The sequence below is a fragment of the Octopus bimaculoides genome, chromosome 25 (genome assembly GCF_046866305.1).
Source record: "Octopus bimaculoides isolate indiv1 chromosome 25, ASM4686630v1, whole genome shotgun sequence".
NCBI classification, from domain to species: domain Eukaryota; kingdom Metazoa; phylum Mollusca; class Cephalopoda; order Octopoda; family Octopodidae; genus Octopus; species Octopus bimaculoides.
In genome coordinates, this window is record NC_142952.1 from 2,524,183 (window position 1) to 2,546,682 (window position 22,500).

Genomic DNA, 22,500 nt, shown 5'->3' on the forward strand with positions numbered 1-22,500 from the left:
GATTTGTCCAACTGAAGGAGCAGACGACATTAAACCGTTGATTGTTGTATTAACGTTTAAGGTTTCTTTCATATATAGAGGAAGCAATGTCTGGAAAGATACATTCGTCCAGGCATAAGCAAACATACCAAAATTGATTGCCCAGACAGCTGGTGATAACATCAACTGTTTCCATGGTACTCTTCTAACGACATTTTGACATTTTATAGTTTTGTTTAAGTAGGAACGTTCTTCTTCGCTGATAGTGGGATGGACTTCAGGATTATCGTGAACAACATAAAACCACACACAACAAAACAATAACGTTAATCCACCAAATACATAAAATATAGAACCCCATCCATTATCAAATCCATAAACACAAAGGTAACCTCCTGTTGAAAGACCTACAATATTACCCAGAATTTGACCAGCATATACAAATCCTATCGATAAACTTATCTCTTGTGGAGGTCCCCAACGTCCAAATAAGGACTGAATTGCTGGAGGCAACAGCCCCGATACTGCTCCTGTCAATATCCTTAGAACAAGCGTAATGTAACCACTAATCCGAGATAAACTTGGGTGAAGAATGGTCAAAATTGATGCTGAGAGAAGTGAAGCTCCCAGAACTCTTTTCCCACCATATTTATCCGCCAACACACCGCCAAAACCAGCCACCGTATACCCATAGAAGAACCCAGCCAACATATGTGATTGTAGTGTGTTGCTCCATTCAAACTCACCTTCAAAAGTTTGTGCGATTGAATGATTTTCCAAACCCGAACAAAGTTGGTTGCTTGTAGTATTGTTGACTTCCTCAGTTGTACGATTGGGTGTTTTCAACATGCATACAAAAGCCATACCTAGATCAACTCTTAAAGTTTGTATTAGAAGAAAAGCCATACTACAGGCATAACATAATCTCCACCGACACGAATAATAACGCTTAATTTTATTGGTAAACTTCGACATTATTGCGTTCTTTCTACTGTTTTTTCATAAGTTTTTGCTTGACGTTTAGTGTCTCATCGTCAGTTATAATCCTTTCGTAAGTTATTTCGTTCTTGCTTTGCTTTGAAATAGGAATAAAAAAACAAATGTGAATGTGCAGAGTTCTGTCAATAAGTTAGAAAGAAAACAGATTCTGGAATTATTTTTAAATTCTGTAAAGTGTGGCACAGAAATTAACAGCACAATTTCCAGGTCTTTCTGTCGACAGTAATTATGATACCTCACATAAGAAACCGCTGAAAGGACTGAGGTTGCCGATCGGTTCTTTGACGTGTAGAAGAATATTTTGTTGCATAAAATTTCACTGAAGCTACGATGCAGAATGGTAGGAAATTCCTTGAAAGCTGTGTCTGCAATATGGTTTGTATTGCTTGTTTAATTATAATTTATATCAGTTCAATGTACCAGTGTGGTGGTATTTAGAATATAGTTTCTATTCCATGTCGAATCATTCCGTTTGTTGTATTCAAAATGTGGCAAAAACCGATGATCCAATTTCAGGAAGTAATTATTCACTGACAAATGTCGGTGGAGAGAATCGGTGAAGTTGCGAAATAAAGTTTTTTGAATATTTCTTAACGTTTCTTCACGTTCTTCGTTCAGGGAAGAATTAATCGATTGTGGTGCATTCACTGAAATGTAAGAAATCAATAATAAATCATTGAGACCAATATCATGTTTTCTAAAATTGATAACATAGAAAATATTATGAATTTATTTTACTACTTATTTTGAACACTTTTATGTAAACTGTTTAAACAAAAAGCCTCTCTAAACATTTTTTTTATCATTGTCAAAGATTCTACCTCTTAACATTTTATGATCATTGTCAAATACTCTATCACTGTATTTTAATACATCTATGTTAACCATTTTTTAACACCACAAAGGCTATACAAAGCCTTACATTTTACTTTCGAAAATATTAAAAAAAAATAAGTGAAACCGGTCAAGTCAATAAACATCTTTAAAAGACCTCTGCATTTTCAAATCCTCTTCCCTATATATTTTCACTCTAGCGGTACCTTCCAATTTTGCTTTCTTGCCTTCGAAACGCTGAGTAGATGGAACAGGGACAACTGAAGAAGGGAAATATTCTTTATGTTGCATGTATCGTTTCTCTGTTTGTTTATTTTTCGTTGTTCGAAAAAAAGTTTGTTTTCTGTCTTCGTCTTCGTGATTTCGTTTCTCATTGTGTTTAACGTTTTTTGTGATGTCCTGTACCCATATTTATTTTGGATGACCAGAGAAGTGAAGAAATAAAGCGTGTTCAGATGTCTGAAATAATAAAAAAAAACTTCACATCTATCTACTCAAATACATGTGTGCGTGCGCATAAGTCTGGTTGAGTAAGTGCGTACACACACACACACTCACGCTTGCACGCACACACGCACACACGCACACATGCACACACATATGCACTTTGCATGTACATCCATTTAAAGCATTGTGTTCATGTATGTATATGTGTACATATATGAATACACACACACACACACACACACACACACATATATATAAATACACGCACACACATAGAAATACGTGTGCATACGAATATTTGTGCTTACGCTGTAAATCATCGTTCTTTTCCTACATAATATATTCGACCTATATTAATGACATCATTCTATTGATTAATTTTCTCTGTATTAATAATTAATTAATTGTCTGTGGCAATTAAGTTTTCGAATTAACGATTACAGCTGAAATATACGGCAATAGTTTAAATCGAAACGATATATTTTTTTTCTTTCTCAACTATTCACGTTTTTCTACATTTTCTTCCTACTTTTCGATTCTCTCTTGCATTTCTTCTTTTTCATTTCATATTCCACGCTTTCCTTCCTTCATCATTGCTTTTAGTCCTGGCATTATTACACATACAGAAAAACACAGACATACAGACACACACACACACACACACATACATACATGTACATATATATGTATATATATGCCAAGGGTACATGGCCTACAGCTTGGTGTATTGCACACATGCTTGTCAGATCATATAGAGGGGAAGGCCACACTGCTGCTATATGCTATGACACACATACAAACATACACAGACACATACACACAAACACACGCATGCACACACGCACACACACACACACACACACATACACATACACACAAGGTCACAAACGCATGCGCACATAAGAAAACACAATGGAACAGAATGGAGTGAGTGGAGCAAGAACACACACGAAAACGAAAATTGTCATTGAAGAGGTCACAGATGTGTGACGAAAGATTTCCGGACAACAATGGACATGAGTTAAAATAATAAAATAAGAACGGTAATAAACGAGCGAAGTAAAATATACAGTGCGTGTATTTATTTGTCAAAAGAAAAAAATGACCATGCCGAAATACAACAATATATATATATATGTATATGTATATATGTGTGTGTGTGTGTGTGTGTGTGTGTGTGTGTCAGTGTATGTATGTATGTATACATAAATGTATATGTTATGTATGCATGCACACACATGCGCGCGCGTGTGCGTGTGAGTTTGCTTCTCTTTTCTTTACATACCGTTTCTTTGTCATCTTCCTCATGGCTATCATGGCTCCTCATATGCAATAAAAACAGGTGATCGCTCTTATCTCAGGCCACAACAGAATCTGAACTTATCCTCTTCTTCATTTAATACCTTCCACTTTCCCATGAATGTCTTGATGTCACGTGAATTCTGCAAGTGACGCAATTGCACAAATGTTAACTGTTGTTGCTCGGTCATCTTTAAAACACCAAGTCTGGGGTAGACCTCAATCCACCTTTGATAATGCTGCTTTCAATTATATTCAGTGCATCAAATACTCAAATATGATTGAAATAAGACAGTAAGGAATGATCTTTTAAGGTTAAAGTCATTTACATTGACTTGAAAATTAAGACGTATTTACACTATGATTGCAGAAGTTTGTGAATGCGTGTTAAGGAATAATTTATTTTTATCTTAATATTGGGACAATATCTCTTTCATAACGTTCATCTACCCCAAATCATGGACGAACCTAATTAGATAAGGTATTATATGTACTGATTAGCATATACGCATAAAGGGTGTCTGGGCTAAAACTGACGGTTTGTCTAAAAAGAAAAGAAAATCCTATCCGTCGATAGGAGCATTTTAAAAGTAAAAAAAAAAATATCACCAAGGTTATGGCTGGAAGATAACAGTTTAAAGTAGCCACCATCAACTTCCATGACTCTGAGAAACCAAGAAACTCCTTTCTCATCAACAATCATGTCTTCGATAAAACCTGACCAACAAATCTCATTTCTCCAAAGAGCAAAAAAGTTATTTAATATTTGTGAGACAGACTCAGCATAAGCAATTGGACATACTCTCCAGCAAGCTACTTACCACACAGTCACTCCTGCGCCTATGCGTGCTTATCAAATAAGTCTTTGACATTGACTTAAGATGTAAAAGGTATTCACACTGTGACTATCTGAGTGAGCAAATTCGTGTACATGAATGATTTTTATGCAACATAATACTACGACGGCTCCCATTGGATACATAACTTTCATTTGCCCCAATTGATAAGTATATCTAATTAGATAAGGCATTATGTATACTTTCTAGCACATAATCATATACACACATCCATATATATATATATATATATATATATATATATATATATATATATATATATATAAAGAGCGTCTAAAAATGTGTACACATAACGAAGGATAATGTGATTCGTGTTTATCAAAATGCATTTTATGTTCAAAATTTAAAAGAATCTACAGACAGAATTTAAATGATTTTATGAACGACTGTTTCCAAACGGTTGAACATCCTGGTCGAGTCTGTTCATAACGCAAACCAGTGGATTTGCAAACATCAAGAAACATTCTGTTTCGGTATTTGAGCGCACTCTCGCTTCATGGCTGCCCCCATATATATATATATATATATATATATATATATATATATATATATATATATATATATATATATATATATATATATATATATATATATATATATATATATATATATATATATATATATATATATATATATATATATATATATATATATATATATATATATATATATATATATATATATATATATATATGGCAGTGTGGTAAGTAGCTTGCTTACCAACCACATGGTTCCAGGTTCAGTCCCCCTGCGTAGCACCTTGGGTAAGTGTCTTCTACTATAGCCTCGGGCCGACCAAAGCCTTGTGACTGAATTTGGTAGACGGAAACTGAAAGAAGCCCGTCGTATATATGTATATGTATATATATATATATATATATATATATATATATATATATATATATATATATATGTATGTGTGTTTGTGTGTCTGTGTTTGTCCCCCCCCCCAACATCGCTTGACAACCGATGGTGGTGTGTTTACGTCCCCGTAACTTAGCGGTTCATCAAAAGAGACCGATAGAATAAGTACTAGGTTTACAAAGAATAAGTCCTGAGGTCGATTTGCTCGACTATAGGTGGTGCTCCAGCATGGCCACAGTCAAATGACTGAAACAAGTAAAAGAGTATATATATATATATATATATATATATATATATATATATATATATATATATATATATATATATATATTGATATTGATATAAATACTTAGGTACTTATAACACATACCTATGGACTACTACATGACAATATTGATGCCATTTGCAATATGACAAAAATATTCAGTGACGTAGTTAAGCTATTTTACTAATAGCTGTGTCGCTGGGATGAACAGAGGAGCTAGATCTCCTCCAGTTTGCCCAGTCTTGGACCTCTGTTTTTACCAATATTGCAAATAATATCGCACCAGATACACATATAGCAGCACACAAGGCAAACACGATCTGCCATTCTTCTTGCGTACCGTTTGGGGTGAGAGCTTTTGCAGCCATGGAACTAAGGCAACCTGCCGTTGAGACAAAAGTGTTTGCAATTCCAAATACAATACCAGCATAACTTGGAGCGATGTCATTATTGTTGACAATAACACCACCACTGGAAAAGGATAGAGTTATTCCACTGAGAAACAAAAGCAGAGTTATTACAACGGTTTTGTCACATCTGAGAAATCCTATGACAATCAATAAACTTGCTGAAGCCACCATGGAAAAAGTCTGGAATAAAATTCGAACAGAACGCGTTGAGAGATATTTTTTTGAACGTAAAAAATCTGCAAATCTTCCACATAACGGAAAAGCAATGATTTGTCCAACTGAAGGAGCAGACGACATTAAACCGTTGGACGTTGTATCAACGTTTAAGGCTTCTTTCATATATAAAGGCAGCAACACCATGAAAGATATATTCGTCCAGGAATATGCAAACAAACCAAAGTTTATTGCCCAGACAGCCGGTGATAAGAATAGCCGTTTCCACGGTACATTTTTAACTGCATTTTCACATTTTATTGTCTTTTTTAAGTACGAACGTTCTTCTTCACTAATAGTGGGGTGGACGTCTGGATTATCATAAACAACATAAAACCACACACAACTAAACATGAATGATATTCCACCAAATACATAGAATATGGAACCCCATCCGTTATCAAATCCATAAACACAGAGGTAACCTGATATTGAAAGACCTACAATACTTCCAAGGAGTTGACCTGCAAATGAAAACCCTATCAATATACCTATCTCTTGTGGAGGTCCCCAACGTCCAAATAAGGACTGAATTGCTGGAGGCAACAGCCCCGATACTGCTCCTGTCAATATCCTTAGAACAAGCGTAATGTATCCACTAATCCGAGATAAACTTGGGTGAAGAATGGCCAGAATGGATGCTGAGAGAAGTGAAGCTCCCAGAACTCTTTTCCCACCATATTTATCTGCCAATATGCCGCCCAAAACAGTCACCATATACCCATAGAAGTACCCAGCCAACATATTGGATTGTAGTGAGTTGCTCCATTCAAACTCTCCTTCAAACGTTTGGTTCGTTGAATGATTCTCTAAACCTGAACAATGTTGATCGTTTGTAGTATTGTTAACTTCCTCAGTTGTACGATTGGGTGTTTTCAACATGCATACAAAAGCCATACTTAGATCAACTCTTAAAGTTTGAAGCAGAAGAAAAGCCATACCACAAGCATAGCATAATCTCCATCGACACGAATAATAACGCTTCAGTTCGTTGGTAAATTTCGACATTATTGCGTTTCTTTTTACTGTTTCTTCATAAAGTTGTGCTTGATGTTTGGTGTCCGAAGGTATATTAGTCCATGTGCATTGTAAGTCCAAAATGTTTAAAGGAAAATTAGAGGCCGACAGTGGTCTCCGTTTAACAATTTATTTCTTTTATTTGGTAAAGGTGTGGAACAGCAATTTCTTATCGATATATCCGAATGTCATTAATCAATCACTACAAAGGCAAGAATTGATCATCTTTAGAAGTGATCGCTTTTTTTGTTAGTTATTACTTTCTTGCTTTCCTTGGAAATAGGAATCAATAACTGTGAATTTGCAGAATGGTGACAAATTACAAAGAACACAGATTCTGGAATTTTGTTATATTTTGTAAAGTTTGGGGCAGGAATTAACCCCACTACTTTCAATTCTTTGTCTACTGTAGATATAAATAAAGAAACAGTTGAAGAAATGTGATCACCGATAGGTTATTGATAGATGTGTTTTCATTTCCACTCGGTTCTTTGATGTGTAGAAGAATATTTTGTTGCATAAAATTTCACTGAAGCTACGATGCAGAATGGTAGTAAATTCCTTGAAAGCTGTGTCTGCAATATGATTTGTATTGATTGTTTAATTATAATTTATATCAGTTCAATGTACCAGTGTGGTGGTATTTAGAATATAGTTTCTATTTCGCGTTAAATCATTCCATTTGGTGCATTTAAAATGTGGCCAAAACCGATGATCCGATTTCAGGAAGTATTTGTTCACTGACAAATGTCGGTGGAGAGAATCGGTGAAGTTGCGAAATAAAGGTTTTTGAATGCATCTTTCCGTTTCGTTATGTTCTTCGTTCAGGGAAGAATTAATCGATTGTGGTGCATTCACTGAAATGTAAGAAATCAATAATAAATCATTGAGACCAATATCATGTTTTCTAAAATTGATAACATAGAAAATATTATGAATTTATTTTACTACTTATTTTGAACACTTTTATGTAAACTGTTTAAACAAAAAGCCTCTCTAAACATTTTTTTATCATTGTCAAAGATTCTACCTCTTAACATTTTATGATCATTGTCAAATACTCTATCACTGTATTTTAATACATCTATGTTAACCATTTTTTAACACCACAAAGGCTATACAAAGCCTTACATTTTACTTTCGAAAATATTAAAAAAAAATAAGTGAAACCGGTCAAGTCAATAAACATCTTTAAAAGACCTCTGCATTTTCAAATCCTCTTCCCTATATATTTTCACTCTAGCGGTACCTTCCAATTTTGCTTTCTTGCCTTCGAAACGCGGAGTAGATGGAACAGGGACAACTGAAGAAGGGAAATATTCTTTATGTTGCATGTCTCGTTTCTCTGTTTGTTTATTTCTCGTTGTTTGAAAAAAAAAATTTCGTTTTCTGTCTTCGTCTTTGTGATTTCGTTTCTCATTGTGTTTAACGCTTTTTGTGATGTCCTCTACCCATATATACATGTATGTATACCATATAGATGTAGGTATATATGTACATATATGTATGGATATATGCATATATTTATATATTATTTATGTTATTTTATATATATATATATATATATATATATATATATATATATATATATATATATATATATATATATATATATATGTATATGTATATGTATGTATATATACATATATATATATATATATATATATATATATATATATATATATATATATATATATATATATATACACACACAAACACACACACACACACACACACACACACATATAGCGTGTAACGTTACAGCAAAACTAACTACTAAATCATAAGTTTAACAGATATATGTGTAATTAATTCGTATATAGATTCTCTTTCTCTATCTCTCTCTCTATCTCTATCTCTCACACACCCTACAGAGACATAATGCTGTTATCATAACAGTAATTAAAATATATGATACACAATTCATATATAGCTACTCAAACACGCTGTATTAATGGTCTGTTCTGCGTTTATGGAACGAAAGAATTTTAATGAAGAGAACCGAATGCATTTAGAAAACTCGTGTAAATATATTAGTGACGATTACCATTGAAGTCCTAAGTAATTTGCTCAATTAGTGAATTATACATTTTCAACGGATTGAAATGAAGATATTTACTACTAAATGATAGAGGCAGTCATAACATCGGTTATCATCGGCCACGTATCAGGTAGGGGTAAACATGGGAAAATAATAAAGATTCAGTAAATGTGAATAAGTGTCGTCTTTACAGCGTCAATATTTATGTTTTCCTCCGAACTCTTCTCATTCATCTGTAAAACGAGTTAGAAGTGTGCAAAATCTATTAGATTGGTAATGTGTTATTGGTGATATCAGATTTTTTATCCTAAGGTATTTGGAGGTTACTCTGCTATGATGTTGATAAGCAAGTTAAATGCCTTTTTTTAAAAATCGTATTTTGTCTTACCGGATCATTAAGTGCTAGTTACACCAAATGCAATAGATACATTGAATATTATCGAACAAGGGGTGATCATAGTTCGAACGAAGTCGGTCGCCGGCCAGGCGTTGTACGGATTACATAACGCTAAACGGCAATAAAAACAAACGAAAACAAGAAGAAAAACAACTTTGTATAATGAAGCATCAAATATGAAATATATTACAAGCGTATAAATTTACGTTATAATATCTTGAGAATAAATACATTATAGAGTAATCCCTCACCATATAGCGGTTCCCCTATCACGCACTTGGTACATCGCGAATTTTTCTGGCTGATATACTCGAAGGGATAATTGTTATCACTGGAAACTATTATTAAGTATATATATATATATATATATATATATATATATATATATATATATATATGTATGTATGAATATGTTAATATGTCTGTGAGTGTATGTTTGTGTATACATATAAATATATATATATATATATATATTATTTATATATGTATACATATATGGATATATATACAGTTATATATATACATATATGTATATATATGTATATATATATATATATATATATATATATATATATATATATATATATATATATATATATATATATATATATATATATATATATATATATATATAAAGTGTAGTATATTGCCACTTAAGTGTGGCTGACCCCTAGGGGTGGATGTTACTGTTGCTTTTAGCCCCAGGAGGACATCTCCTCCAGCTGGCTTACCGACACACGACTGTGTCCTGTTTGCCAAGGGAAGTTATCCCTCTCACCATATATATATATATATATATATATATATATATATACACACACATATCGTCTGTGTTTCAGTGTGCGTGAGCTTGTGTGCGTGTGGGTTTGTTCCTCTTTTTTTACTTACCGTTTCTTTGTCATCTTCCTCATGTCTGTCCTAGCTCCTCATACACAATAAAACAGGTAGTCGCTCTTATGTCAGCCTGCAACGGAATCTGAACAAATTCTCTCCTATATTTCGTTCCTTTCACTCTGCCATGACTGCCTTCATGTCATGTGAATCCTCTGGCGACATAATTGCACACGATTTAATTGCTGCCGTTCAGTAATCCTTGGAATACCAAGTTTGTGGTAGACTTCGTCAAAAATTATGAAACGCTGTCTTCTTCAATTATATTGTGTATATGTAATAAATCTACAGTGTCAAGAAATATATGATCCTAAAGTTACTTGAAAACTAAGAATATTCTTTGTGAACACATGTAAAGGAATAAATTATACATATAATTATACTGGGGAATCAGTCGTCTGTTACATTATTTTCATTCAGCCTAAATCATAAAAATACCTAATTAGATAAGGCATTATGTATACTGACTTGCACATGCGCATATACGGTGTTCAGATTAAATTTGACGCTTTGCATAAAGGACAAGAAAATACAATATCCAATCCAAAAATAACAGTAATTTAAAAAATATAAAAAATATCAACTAGATAATGGCTGAGAAATAACATTTTATTAAAAGTTAGCCTTTATTAGCTTTCGTAACAGCCTCAACAGAGCTCCGGAACATGGTGTATGCGTTCCTCATTGTGTCTCTAGGAAGATCTTCAAATACATTATTGATCTTGGTCACCAGCTCGGCCTTGGTGTTGCAGGCAGTGTGGTCCAATGCATCGGATTTAGAATGTAAACATACTCGCTCCAATGTCGATTAATCTGCTATAAAAATGATAAACTTGGGGAGGATAAAAAATGAGTATTTTTGCCGGGCTTGAAGGAAGGTAATTTAGGCCCTTAAAAGAGACCCCCCCCCCCCCCAAAAAAAACCGCTTGACATGTACTGAAAATACCGATAAAAAATAAACTCTCACCTATGTACTACAAGAAGATAATGTTATTACAGAAAATCCTCAACACACACACACACGCACACACACACACACACACACACACACACTCACACACACACACACACACACACACACACACACACACACACACACACACACACACATATATATCTATGTATTACATTAGTTAAACTGTTGTAATTCTATTCATTTCTCTGGGAGTAACAGCTGCTCTGGATCCTTCAGACCTTTCCCAGTCTTGGATTTCTGTTCTCACTAAGATTGCAAATAGTATTGCACCACATAAACATATAGAAGCACACAGAGCAAACACGATCTGCCATTCTTCTTGTGTACCGTTTGGGGTCAAAGCTTTTGTAGATAAGGAACTAATACTACCAGCCATTGAGCAAAAGGTGTTAGCAATTCCATATATAACACCAGCATAACTTGGAGCGAAGTCAATATTGTTGACGATGACACCACCACTAGAAAATGATAGAGTTATACCACTGAGAAACAAGAGGATAGTTATCAGAACGGTTAGATCACATGTCAGAAAGCCTACGCTTATCAGCAGACAAGCTGATGTAACCAAAGAAAAGGTCTGGAATAAAACTCGAACTGAATGAGTTGACACGTATTTCTTTGAACGTATAAAATCTGCAAATCTTCCACACAACGGCAGAGCAATGATTTGTCCAATCGAAGGAGCAGACGACATTAAACCGTTGGATGCTGCTTTAACTTTTAAAGTTTCCTTCATATATAGAGGCAGCAACATCTGGAAACATAAATCCGTCCAGGAATAAGCGAAGAAACCGAAGTTGATTGCCCAGACAGCAGGTGAAAGCAACAGCCGTTTCCATGGTACTTTTTGAACTACCTTTTCACTTATTACAGTTCTCTTTAAGTGAGAACTTTCTTCTTCACTGATAGCGGGATGGGCATCTGGATTATCATAAGCCACATAAAACCATACAGTGCTAAATACTAACGATGATCCACCAAATACATAAAATATAGAACCCCATCCATTGTCAAATCTATAAACACAAAGGTAACCAGATATTGAAAGGCCTACAACACTCCCAAGAATTTGACCAGCATATGTAATCGCAACAAATAAACTTATCTCATCTGGAGGGATCCAACGTCCAAATAAAGAGTAAATCGCAGGAGACAACGGTCCTGATACTGCACCCGTTAATATTCTTAGAATAAGAGTAAAGTAACCACTAATTCGAGATAAACTTGGGTGAAGAATGGTCAAAATCGATGCTGATAAAAGCGAACCTCCTAGAACTCTTTTCCCACCATATTTGTCTGCCAAAATTCCACCCAAAATATTAGTTGCTATATATCCGTAGAAGTATCCAGCCAATATGTTTGATTGTAGAGTACTGCTCCATTCTAATTCCCCTTCATAATTTTGGTTTAGTGAGTGATTATCTAAACCGGAACACTGCTGGTTCACTGTAGTAAACTTAATTTCCTCAGTTGTACGATTGGGAGTTTTCAACATACAAACAAATGCCATACTTAAATCAACTCTTAATGTTTGCATCAGAAGAAAAGCAACTGTACAGGCATAACATAATCTCCATCGACATGAAGAATAACACTTTATACAACGAGTAAATTTCGACATTATTATGCCCTTTCTATTAATTCTCACAATATTTTGCTGGAAGTTAATTGTTTGAAAGTATATCAAACTGTGAGTGGTGTAAATTGTAAAAGTGTAAACGAAGACTAGAAGATAATAATTACAGTTTGAGAACTTATTCCATTGCTTTGTTAATTTTTTTGATTTGTTTAAGACGATTTCATCACATAAAAGCTGTTTTTACAGATTTAGTGCAGTTACATCTCACAGTATATTGGTACACTTTACTATCGATAAACATGAATGCTATTTACCAGTCACTGTAACTGATACAGTTTTATCAATGCAGTCATTGTATTGATAAGCATCAGTTATGATCGTTTGGTAACATATTTAGTCTGTCCTTTGCTTACGAATAAAAGAAAAATGCATCAGTGAAGATAAGAGTGTAATCAAAAAATAAAGTAACTGTGAAGGGAGAGAATTGTGACAGTAAGTTAGAGAGAATACCAATTCAGAGATTCTGTTGGGACAGGAATTAATGCCGCCACTTTCAATTCTTTCTGTGTAAACTGAATGTATAAGGACCTCGCACATGCATAAGAATCTGTTGAAAGGATTGAGGTAACCGACTGGTTATTCAAAGACGGGTGTTCAATTCCAGTTGGCCCCTTTCTTTAATAATATTCTTTCTAAAATCTTGGTGTAGCTGCGATATAGAATGGTAGAAAAGTCTTAGAATGATGGGTCTGCAATGTGGTTTGTGTTTGTTGATATGTTTAATTAAATTTTATATTAATCCTGGATATGTATGGTGGAGCTTACATTGCAGTTCCTTTCTCATGTTGAGTCGTACCATGAAATTTCAGCTTTAAGGAATATTAGTTCAGTGAGAAATGTCGGTGGAAAGAATTGGTGAAGTTGAGAAACAAAGTTCTTCGAATATTTCTATACGCCTCTTTATCTTCTTAATTCTGGCAAGAACCAATCGATTGTAGTACATTAACTGAAATGTAAGAAATCAATAATAAATCATTGAGATCAATATTATATTTTCTTTTCTTGATAACATTAACAATATTATTGATAATTCATACACCTAATGATTATATATCGACCTGATAATGTTATATATTTGTCAGTATTATACAACTGAAGGTCTTTACGTTCTGAGTTCAAATTCTACCGAGGTCGACTTTGCCTTTCATCCTTTCGGGGTCGATAAATTAAGTACCAGTGGCGTACTGGGGTCGATCTAATCGACTAGCCTCCTCCCCCAAAATTTCGGGCCTTGTGCAACGCTTTGGCGGGGATCAAATGTCGTATAAGGGACTCACATGGCATTGTCAATGACTCATTTCAATGATTCTTTCTAGCAACGGCTTTGCTTGTAGACGAGGCTATCATCTCGCCAGCACTTCATGTAGGTACTTAGCTCGCATACTATTCAGCTAATTAAATTAGCATTGATTAAACTCCAGCTGATTAGAAAAGGGGAGCACTTTGCAAATTCATGTTATAATCCAATAGACATATTATATGCTTCACACAATGTATAACAACAACAACAATAATAAACAACAATAATGATTCAAATGAGGAAAAGAGAAATTCAAATTGATGATCGGATCGTTTCAATAAACGAAAACTTTTATTCCATAACACACATATACAAATATGTAATACATTCAACATATGTAACAGAAGATAATTATTGCTCAAACGTAGGAAGAAAAACATAGCAACGGCATGGATTGATTACCAAAAGGCATGATAGTGTGCCACACTCATAGATCCTAGAATGGCTCGAGACGTTTAGGATAGCTGAGAATGTTGTCCACCTCCTAAAAACAGTATTCCAAAATGAAGAACTCTATTAAAATCAGCCCAAGACAAGCTTGTGAAGCCAACATATACACGCACCTATATATTAAGGAAAATATTAAGACCCTTTCAGTGAATTTTGAGATGAAAATAATGACGTAAAAAACTAATGTAGACATAACAGAAAAGTGGACAGCTTATACTGTTGTGCTGTTATTTGTCTCGTTTGGATGATCCGATGAGCTACATCCTTCAGAAGCTGCTCATTCTTGGATTTCTCCTCTTGCCAATATTACATACAATATTGCGCCAAACACACATATACCGGCACACGAGACTAATGCAAACTGCCATTCTTCTTGTGTACCATTGAGGGTTAAAGCTTTTGTAGACAAGGAACTAAAACTTCTAGACATTACGGCAAACGTGTTAGCAATTCCAAATACAACACCAGCATAACTTGGAGCAATGTCATTGTTGTTGACGAGAACACCACCACTGGAAAATGATAAAGTTATACCACTGAGAAATAAAAGGAGAGTTATTTGAATGGTTTGGTAACATCTGAGGAATCCTATGGCAATCAACAGACATGCTGAAGTAACAAGAGAAAATGTTTGGAATGAAACTCGTACAGAACGAGTTGACAGATATTTCTTCGAACGTAAAATATTTGCACATTTTCCACATAATGGCATAGAAATAATTTGTCCAACCGAAGGAGCAGACGACATGAAACCGCTGGAGGCTGAATTGACCTTTAAGGCTTCTTTCATATATAGAGGGAGCAATGTTTCGAAAATTATGAACGTCCAGGAATAAGCGAACAAACCGAAGATGATGGCCCAAATAGCAGGGGAAGAAAGCAGTCGTTTCCAAGGTATTTTTTAAACTAGTCTTTTACTTATTACAGTTCTCTTCAAGGAAGCACGTTCTTCTTCGCTGATAGTGGGATGGACGTCTGGATTATCATAAACAACATAAAACCACACACAACTAAACAATAACGATATCCCACCAAATACATAAAATATAGAACCCCATCCGTTATCAAATCCATAAACACAGAGGTAACCTGACGTTGAAAGACCTACAACAGTGCCTAGAATTTGACTAGCAAATGTAAACCCAATCGATAAACTAATTTCTTGTGGAGGGAACCAACGTGCAAATGAGGAGTGTATTGCTGGGGGAACAACTCCTGATGCTATACCTGTTAATATTCTTAGAACAAGCATATAGTACCCACTAGTTCGCGATAAACTTGGTTGAAGAATGGTCAGAATGGATGCAGAGAGAAATGAACCACCAAGAACTCGTTTACCACCATATTTGTCTGCCAATAAACCACCCAAAGAAGCAGTTGCTAGATAGCCATAGTAGTACCCAGCTAATATGTTTGCTTGTAAGGTGTCGCTCCATTCGAATTCTCCTTCAGAATTTCGAATAACTGAATGACTATTTAAACCAGAACAATGTTGGTTATTTGAAGTAATGTTAACTTCCTCAGTTGTACGATTGGGTGTTTTCAACATGCATACAAAAGCCATGCTTAGATCAACTCTTAAATTTCGACATTATTATGTCCTTCCGACTGAATCTCTCAATGTATATATCGTAAGCCTGAAACTTAAGAGTATATTAAAAAGTGAGTGATGTAAATTGTAAATATTCAAACAAACACTAACAGACAGTTACTGCAGTTTAACAAATTATTCCTTCGATTTGTTTGCCATGATTGATTTCATTATATTAAAAATGCTTATTTTGTCTTTAAATAGTATTTTTTTCATGGGATGAAAATATGCTCATTCAAAATTATGGTTAAGATGTCGTAGTACAGTAATAATTCACAAGATTTTGGTATAATTATTATTGATAAACATGCAAAGCGTTTATCGATTATTGGAAAGATAACCATATGGCAGTTATGGTTAATTTAGTAACTTATTTTGCTTCTCCTTTACTTAGAAATAGAAAATATTACATCACAGCCAGAATACGATAAAACAAAATAACAGTTAAAAGTGTAGAATTGTGACAGTAAGACACCGAGACCGCAAGTTCTAAGGTTATTTTACTATTGTCATGTTCGGGACAGGTGTTATTTCAGACGTTGCCGTGTTCTGTAAGTAAGAGAGGTCACACGTGAGAAACCGTTGAAAGATCTGTAGTAACCGATTAGTTATTGGAAGGTGTATGTTCAATCCCACTTGGCTCTTTGATTTGTTTAATAACATTCTCTGTAAAATCCCAGTGTAGTTGCGATATAGAATGCTCCGTTTGCAAAAGGATTTGCATTCTTTGACCTGCTTAATTATATTTTATATTAGTTTAATGTACCTGTATAGAGGCGTTTACAATGTAGTTTCCATTTCAGGATGAGTCGTTCCCATGTAATTCAATCCTTGTATATAAAATCTGGTTGAAACTGAAGATCCATCTTGAGGCAATGGTAGTTCAATGACAAATGACAGTAGACAGAATTGGTAGAGTTGTGAAATAAAGTTCTTTGAGTATTTCTTTACAACTCTTTATATTCTTGGTTCAGGCAAAAATTTATCGACTGTGGTGCATCTCTGAAATCTAAGAAATCAATAGTAAATCATTGAAATAAATTTTATGCGTTCTGAAATTAATAATATCATTGATAATTTATACACTTGAGGATATTATGTACACCTGATAATATCAAATAACTGATAATATCATGCATCTAGCGATGTTATATACCTAATAATTTTTGATAGCACTAGGCAACAAAGATTTTATTACAGAAGACCTAGCTAATTTCGGTTTGCTGACTTCAAATCTAAGACTAGATTTTTTCTGTCATATCTAGATTTTATATAGAATATAAATCACGTTGTAAAATTTCCTATAACTCCCAGATTTTGGTTTTAATCGGCTTAACGCTAATAATATGAAACTTGCTTTTTAAGGTTAAAGTAATTTTTGTTTGCCCACTATATTAGTGGCCTGATGGAATGGATTGGCTTTCGCTAAGATCCAAACGAATGAACACTGTTCATTGATTCTAGTACAGCTAACCTTAAAGCTGTATTACTGCACAACATCAATGAAAAACCTTCGTCTCTGTTCACTAATTATTTAAGTACTAGCGGGACCCGCGAATATTTCACAGAATTAATGGTAAACTTATTGGGTTATTTTTAAAAACCTGAACGCGTAACCTGTGTTTTGTCTGTATGAAAAGATAGTCGCTCATCTGCTAATCATTGAAAAGGGAAATTGGAATACGTTGATTACTTAATGCACTTTATATATACACTTTATATACTTTATGCACAACTTTATAGATTTAATACACAGCACTCATAAAATAAATATTCATTCTTATTTTTCCATTTCCCCCATAAACAAAAGAAAATCCCGTACATATGATACAACCTGTAGTTAAACTGAATATATTTGCCATGTAAATAAGCGTGAATATTTCACGGAATTGTACGTGGGTGCGAGAGAGAGAGAGAGATAGATAGAGAGAGGGGGGGAGGGAGAGAGAGAGAGGGAGGGAGAGAGAGAGATATGCCTTGGTGTGTGTGATTGTGTAAGTGTGTGTGTGAATAGGAGCGAGTGACTGACATCCTCACAAACACTATGAAATAGAGAAGTCAGCTAACAACATATTGTCTTCGAAGACTTGTGTGAGGGGTCCCAACCCCAAAATAAGCAAAATACCTGAAAAAAGTGCACGCCATTGATATGTGTCTTTAATTTTCAATAACGTGCAATGTTATTAAAAAACATTTATATATTTCAAGCATATATTTGTACGACAGTGCGTCACGAAAACTATATATATAATTTGACAGAAAACAACAGACGAAGACAAACAGATGCATTAGTTTAACTTAACGCTCGGGAAAAATGAAGAAGTCTTTTACGTTTCGAGCCTACGCTCTTCGACAGAAAGGAATAAGAGGGAAAAAAATGGAGAGAGAATGACAAAAATAGGTTTGAGAAAAACTGTGCATATATATATATATATATATATCAATGTAAGACCCAAGAGTTGAAGTGTAGGAAGAAAGTGGTTTATTGATCGTGTGTGTGCGTGTGTATGTGGATTTTCCCCCGTATTTTAGCATGGTAAGCTGAAAAAAAAAATTTTATCTTTCACGGTAGGCAGCCAGTGTTGCCAGGTATGCGAATAAAATGCAAGAGTTAAGGAAGGGAGCAGATGATATCCGGGCCACATATATTTCATAGCGAGTGGAACCTCGGATGTGGTAAAAATCCAAGCGAGATGTATACTACAGGCTACTCTTCAGGCCAATGGCATCTTGATTAAATGAAGTTTACATTGTCGTAAGGAGGTACATGTCAACACACGGACGCATCTATTAGTCGCTGTGAAGATCGAACCCTCCGTGTGTTGACATGCGTCGCCTTGCGACAATGTAAACTTCATTTAATCAAAATATCCTTGGCATGCTTGGTTATTTACCACTTCCGAGGTTTCCGCTCGCTCGCTATGAAACATGTAGGCCGGATATTATCTATTCCATTCCTTAACTCTTATATATATATATATATATATATATATATATATATATATATATATATATATATATATATATATATATATATATATATCAGTAGCTGTATATATGTTTCTCTACACTTACCGATTCTTTGTTAACTTCTTCATAGTTATCCCGTGCGTGCTCTGCAATAAAGACTGTGTTCGCTGTTAACCCGGGTTAAGGCGGAATCTTAAGATATTCTATTATTTAGTTCCAATTCTCGACATGTAAATGTATTTCGGGTGTTAGGGTATATAAACTTCCGATGTATAATGAGGTATACAACTTGCACAAGCTCTTATTGCTAACGGTCTTTCATAAAAGATTTAAACAATCTTCATGTAGATATTAGCGTTGAATCTTTCATGTCTATTGACATAAACGGAGGGCAATATACTGTTCGTGTGGGAGGTTGTGCATAGGTTCAAGATTATATAGGAACATCGAACGGAACTAATTTTTAATGAAAACATATCGCTATATTAATTTTACTTTACATTAATCGCTCAAATTGCCTGACTTGAACTTTTTTGTGTCAACTTATTAACATACCCATATGTGTGTGTGTGTATATTCAATTTTATATTCATCCAGGATGCAAAATACGAGAAATCAGAACGTGAGAAAGCTGACTTCAAATGACTTACAAATCATAATGCTGATAGTTTAAAGAAACAGAAAGTGCAAACGGTCTTAAAAGGTATTTATTTATGAATTTTGAATGAGTGCTTATTATAACGTTTATTTTTATTGTGACACGCCAGAATAACGAAGGAAGCGGAATATGGCGAGAATATTTACTGACAAAATAAGACAAATAAATCATTATAATAATAATAATAATAAAAAAGGGTTTTGCAATGAACGACTTCGAATGCATAATTAAACATTTTTGTCTATTGAATGCATCTGTTTAGTTCACTTAATAGTTTTAATAGTTTTAATACAATTATAGATATATCGAATGTTTAAAGTACCGGATCTTTTATGTCGGTGTTATGATGCAAAGAAGCGGAACTGAACGGAAATGTACGAGTCTCGAAATTGAAGTTATCTTAATCGTTTGGTGCGTTTATGCCTGCTTCAAGATAATACATTCCCACTTGCACCAATCTTTTTTTTGAGCTATGTTGGTAGTTGAGTGTTGATACTTCCAAGTGTGCAAATTACTGTTGGTATCACGTCTACTCTCCTCATTGACCAAAACCTTCGTATTTCTCACTTCAAATCGTCATAGTTGTTTTATTTTTCTTCTTTTTTTGATCTTGTTGAGACGAGGCATGCTATGTCGATTATCATGCATGTTCTTTATTTTTCTTTCTTTCTTTTTCTTTCTTTATTTCTTTCTTTCTTTCTTTCTTTCTTTCCTTCTTTCTTTCTTTCTTTCTTTCTTTCTTTCTTTCCTTCTTTCTTTCTTTCTTTCTTTCTTTCTTTCTTTCTTTCTTTCTTTCTTTCTTTCTTTCTTTCTTCTTCTTTTTCTTCATTATTATTATTATTATCAATTTTTACTACTACTACTACTACTACTAATTGTTTTTTTCAGTTAGACATACAGTTCGAAATTTAAACGAAATGTGTTTGTTTAGTCGACGGGATTTTTGCTCAAAACATAAAGAGCTGTTCAACTCTGAATAATGACGAAAACAACAACAACAACAACAACAACAACAACAACAACAACAACAACAACAACAACAACAACAACAACAACATTTTCTTTTATTATTGCCACAAGGTCCCTTTGATGTATACATATATAAACAGGTGTGATTTGCAATTATGAGACATAAACAAAATAGATACAAAAAGAGCAGGTGAGGGTCAAAGGCTTTATACAGTAAAAAGTTGGGCCCGTTGCAACATATGATATGAATTAATCACAATACAAAGATAACTATATAAAGCACAGAATAAGGGCATAAGTAAAAATTATAAACAAACAAGACTTTGCAATTTTTGCTAAGCATCAAACCAGCTTCTTATTTCCTCATCTGTCTCCGTCTCAGTACATCTGAACCATATATACATATCAGTGTATATATGTATATGTCAAAGAAAATATGAACGCATAGCAATGAATTACACCAGGAAAATATTAGTGTCACGAAGAATCTAGCAAAGAAAAAAAATGTAAACTAGTTAGACTATTTTATTTGTATTTGTGTCACTGGGATAAACGGATGCTCTAGATCTCTCAGAGGTTGCCCAGTCTTCGATCTCTGTTCTTGCCAATATTGCAAATAATATCGCACCAGATACACATATAGCGGCACATAAGGCAAACACGATCTGCCATTCTTCTTGCGTACCGTTTGGAGTTAAAGCTTTTGTAGTTAAGGAACTGATACTGCCCGACGTTGAGGCAAAAGTGTTCGCGATTCCATATATAATACCAGCGTAACTTGGAGCTATGTCACTGTTGTTGAGAACACCACCACTGACAAATGATATTGTTATACCACTGAGAAATAGAAGGAGAGTTATTAGAATGGTTTGGTCACATCTGAGGAATCCTATGGCAATCAGCAGACTTGCTGAAACAACCATAGCAAAGGTTTGAAATAAAACACGAACAGAACGTTTTGACAGATATTTCTTTGAAAGTAAAATATCTGCAAATTTTCCACCTAAGGGCAAAGCAATAATTTGTCCAACTGAAGGAGCAGACGACATTAAACCGTTAGATGTTGTATTCACATTTAAGGCTTCTTTCATGTATAGAGGTAGCAGTATCTGGAAACATAAATCCGACCAGCAATAAGCGAACAAACCGAAGTTGATGGCCCAAACTGCAGGTGAAAACAACAATCTCTGCAAAGGCACTTTTTTGACCACATTTTCACTTGTTATTGTTCTGTTTAAATAAGACCTTTCTTCTTTGCTGATACTTGGGTGGACATCTGGATTATCATAAACCACATAAAACCACAGACAACAAAACACCAACGATATTCCACCGAATATATAAAATATAGAACCCCATCCGTTATCAAATCCATAAATACAAAGGAAACCCAATATTGAAAGACCTAAAATACTTCCCAAAATTTGTCCAGC

The 22,500-nt window shown here is 34.3% G+C and overlaps 3 protein-coding genes and 2 non-coding genes across 6 annotated transcripts in view; all 5 read right to left on the minus strand.

Annotated features, from left to right (window-relative positions):
* The window catches only part of LOC106877528 (putative transporter slc-17.2), a 1,706-nt gene extending 752 nt beyond the window's left edge, over positions 1-954 (minus strand). Inside the window, 1 exon segment of the mRNA XM_052976492.2 lies at positions 1-954. This exon segment is cut by the window's left edge and continues 452 nt beyond it. Within this exon segment, the coding sequence (XP_052832452.2) occupies positions 1-954 (954 nt within the window).
* A 4,683-nt stretch (positions 955-5,637) lies between these two features.
* Positions 5,638-10,941, minus strand: LOC106877529 (sialin). Of its 2 annotated transcripts, none has more exons than XR_016238338.1 (2): positions 10,511-10,941; positions 5,638-8,041 (listed from the first exon to the last, which is right to left on the minus strand). It is a non-coding gene; the product is annotated as a sialin (transcript). The 2 variants fall into 2 exon arrangements; XR_016238339.1 differs by lacking the exon at positions 10,511-10,941 and adding an exon at positions 9,874-9,947.
* A 165-nt stretch (positions 10,942-11,106) lies between these two features.
* On the minus strand, positions 11,107-19,849 carry LOC106881437 (putative transporter slc-17.2). The gene is made up of 3 exons (XM_014931822.3): positions 19,546-19,849; positions 17,237-17,479; positions 11,107-14,075 (listed from the first exon to the last, which is right to left on the minus strand). Exon 3 carries the CDS (start codon positions 13,109-13,111, stop codon positions 11,648-11,650), a length of 1,464 nt encoding a protein of 487 aa, XP_014787308.2. The 5' UTR covers positions 13,112-14,075; positions 17,237-17,479; positions 19,546-19,849; the 3' UTR covers positions 11,107-11,647.
* On the minus strand, positions 14,687-17,240 carry LOC106881435 (putative transporter slc-17.2). The gene has a single exon (XR_016238330.1). It is a non-coding gene; the product is annotated as a putative transporter slc-17.2 (transcript).
* A 1,289-nt stretch (positions 19,850-21,138) lies between the features above and the next one.
* Positions 21,139-22,500, minus strand: part of LOC106881434 (putative transporter slc-17.2) — a 1,911-nt gene continuing 549 nt past the window's right edge. Inside the window, exon 1 of the mRNA XM_052976362.2 lies at positions 21,139-22,500. This exon is cut by the window's right edge and continues 549 nt beyond it. Within this exon, the coding sequence (XP_052832322.1) occupies positions 21,583-22,500 (918 nt within the window). The 3' untranslated portion in view covers positions 21,139-21,582.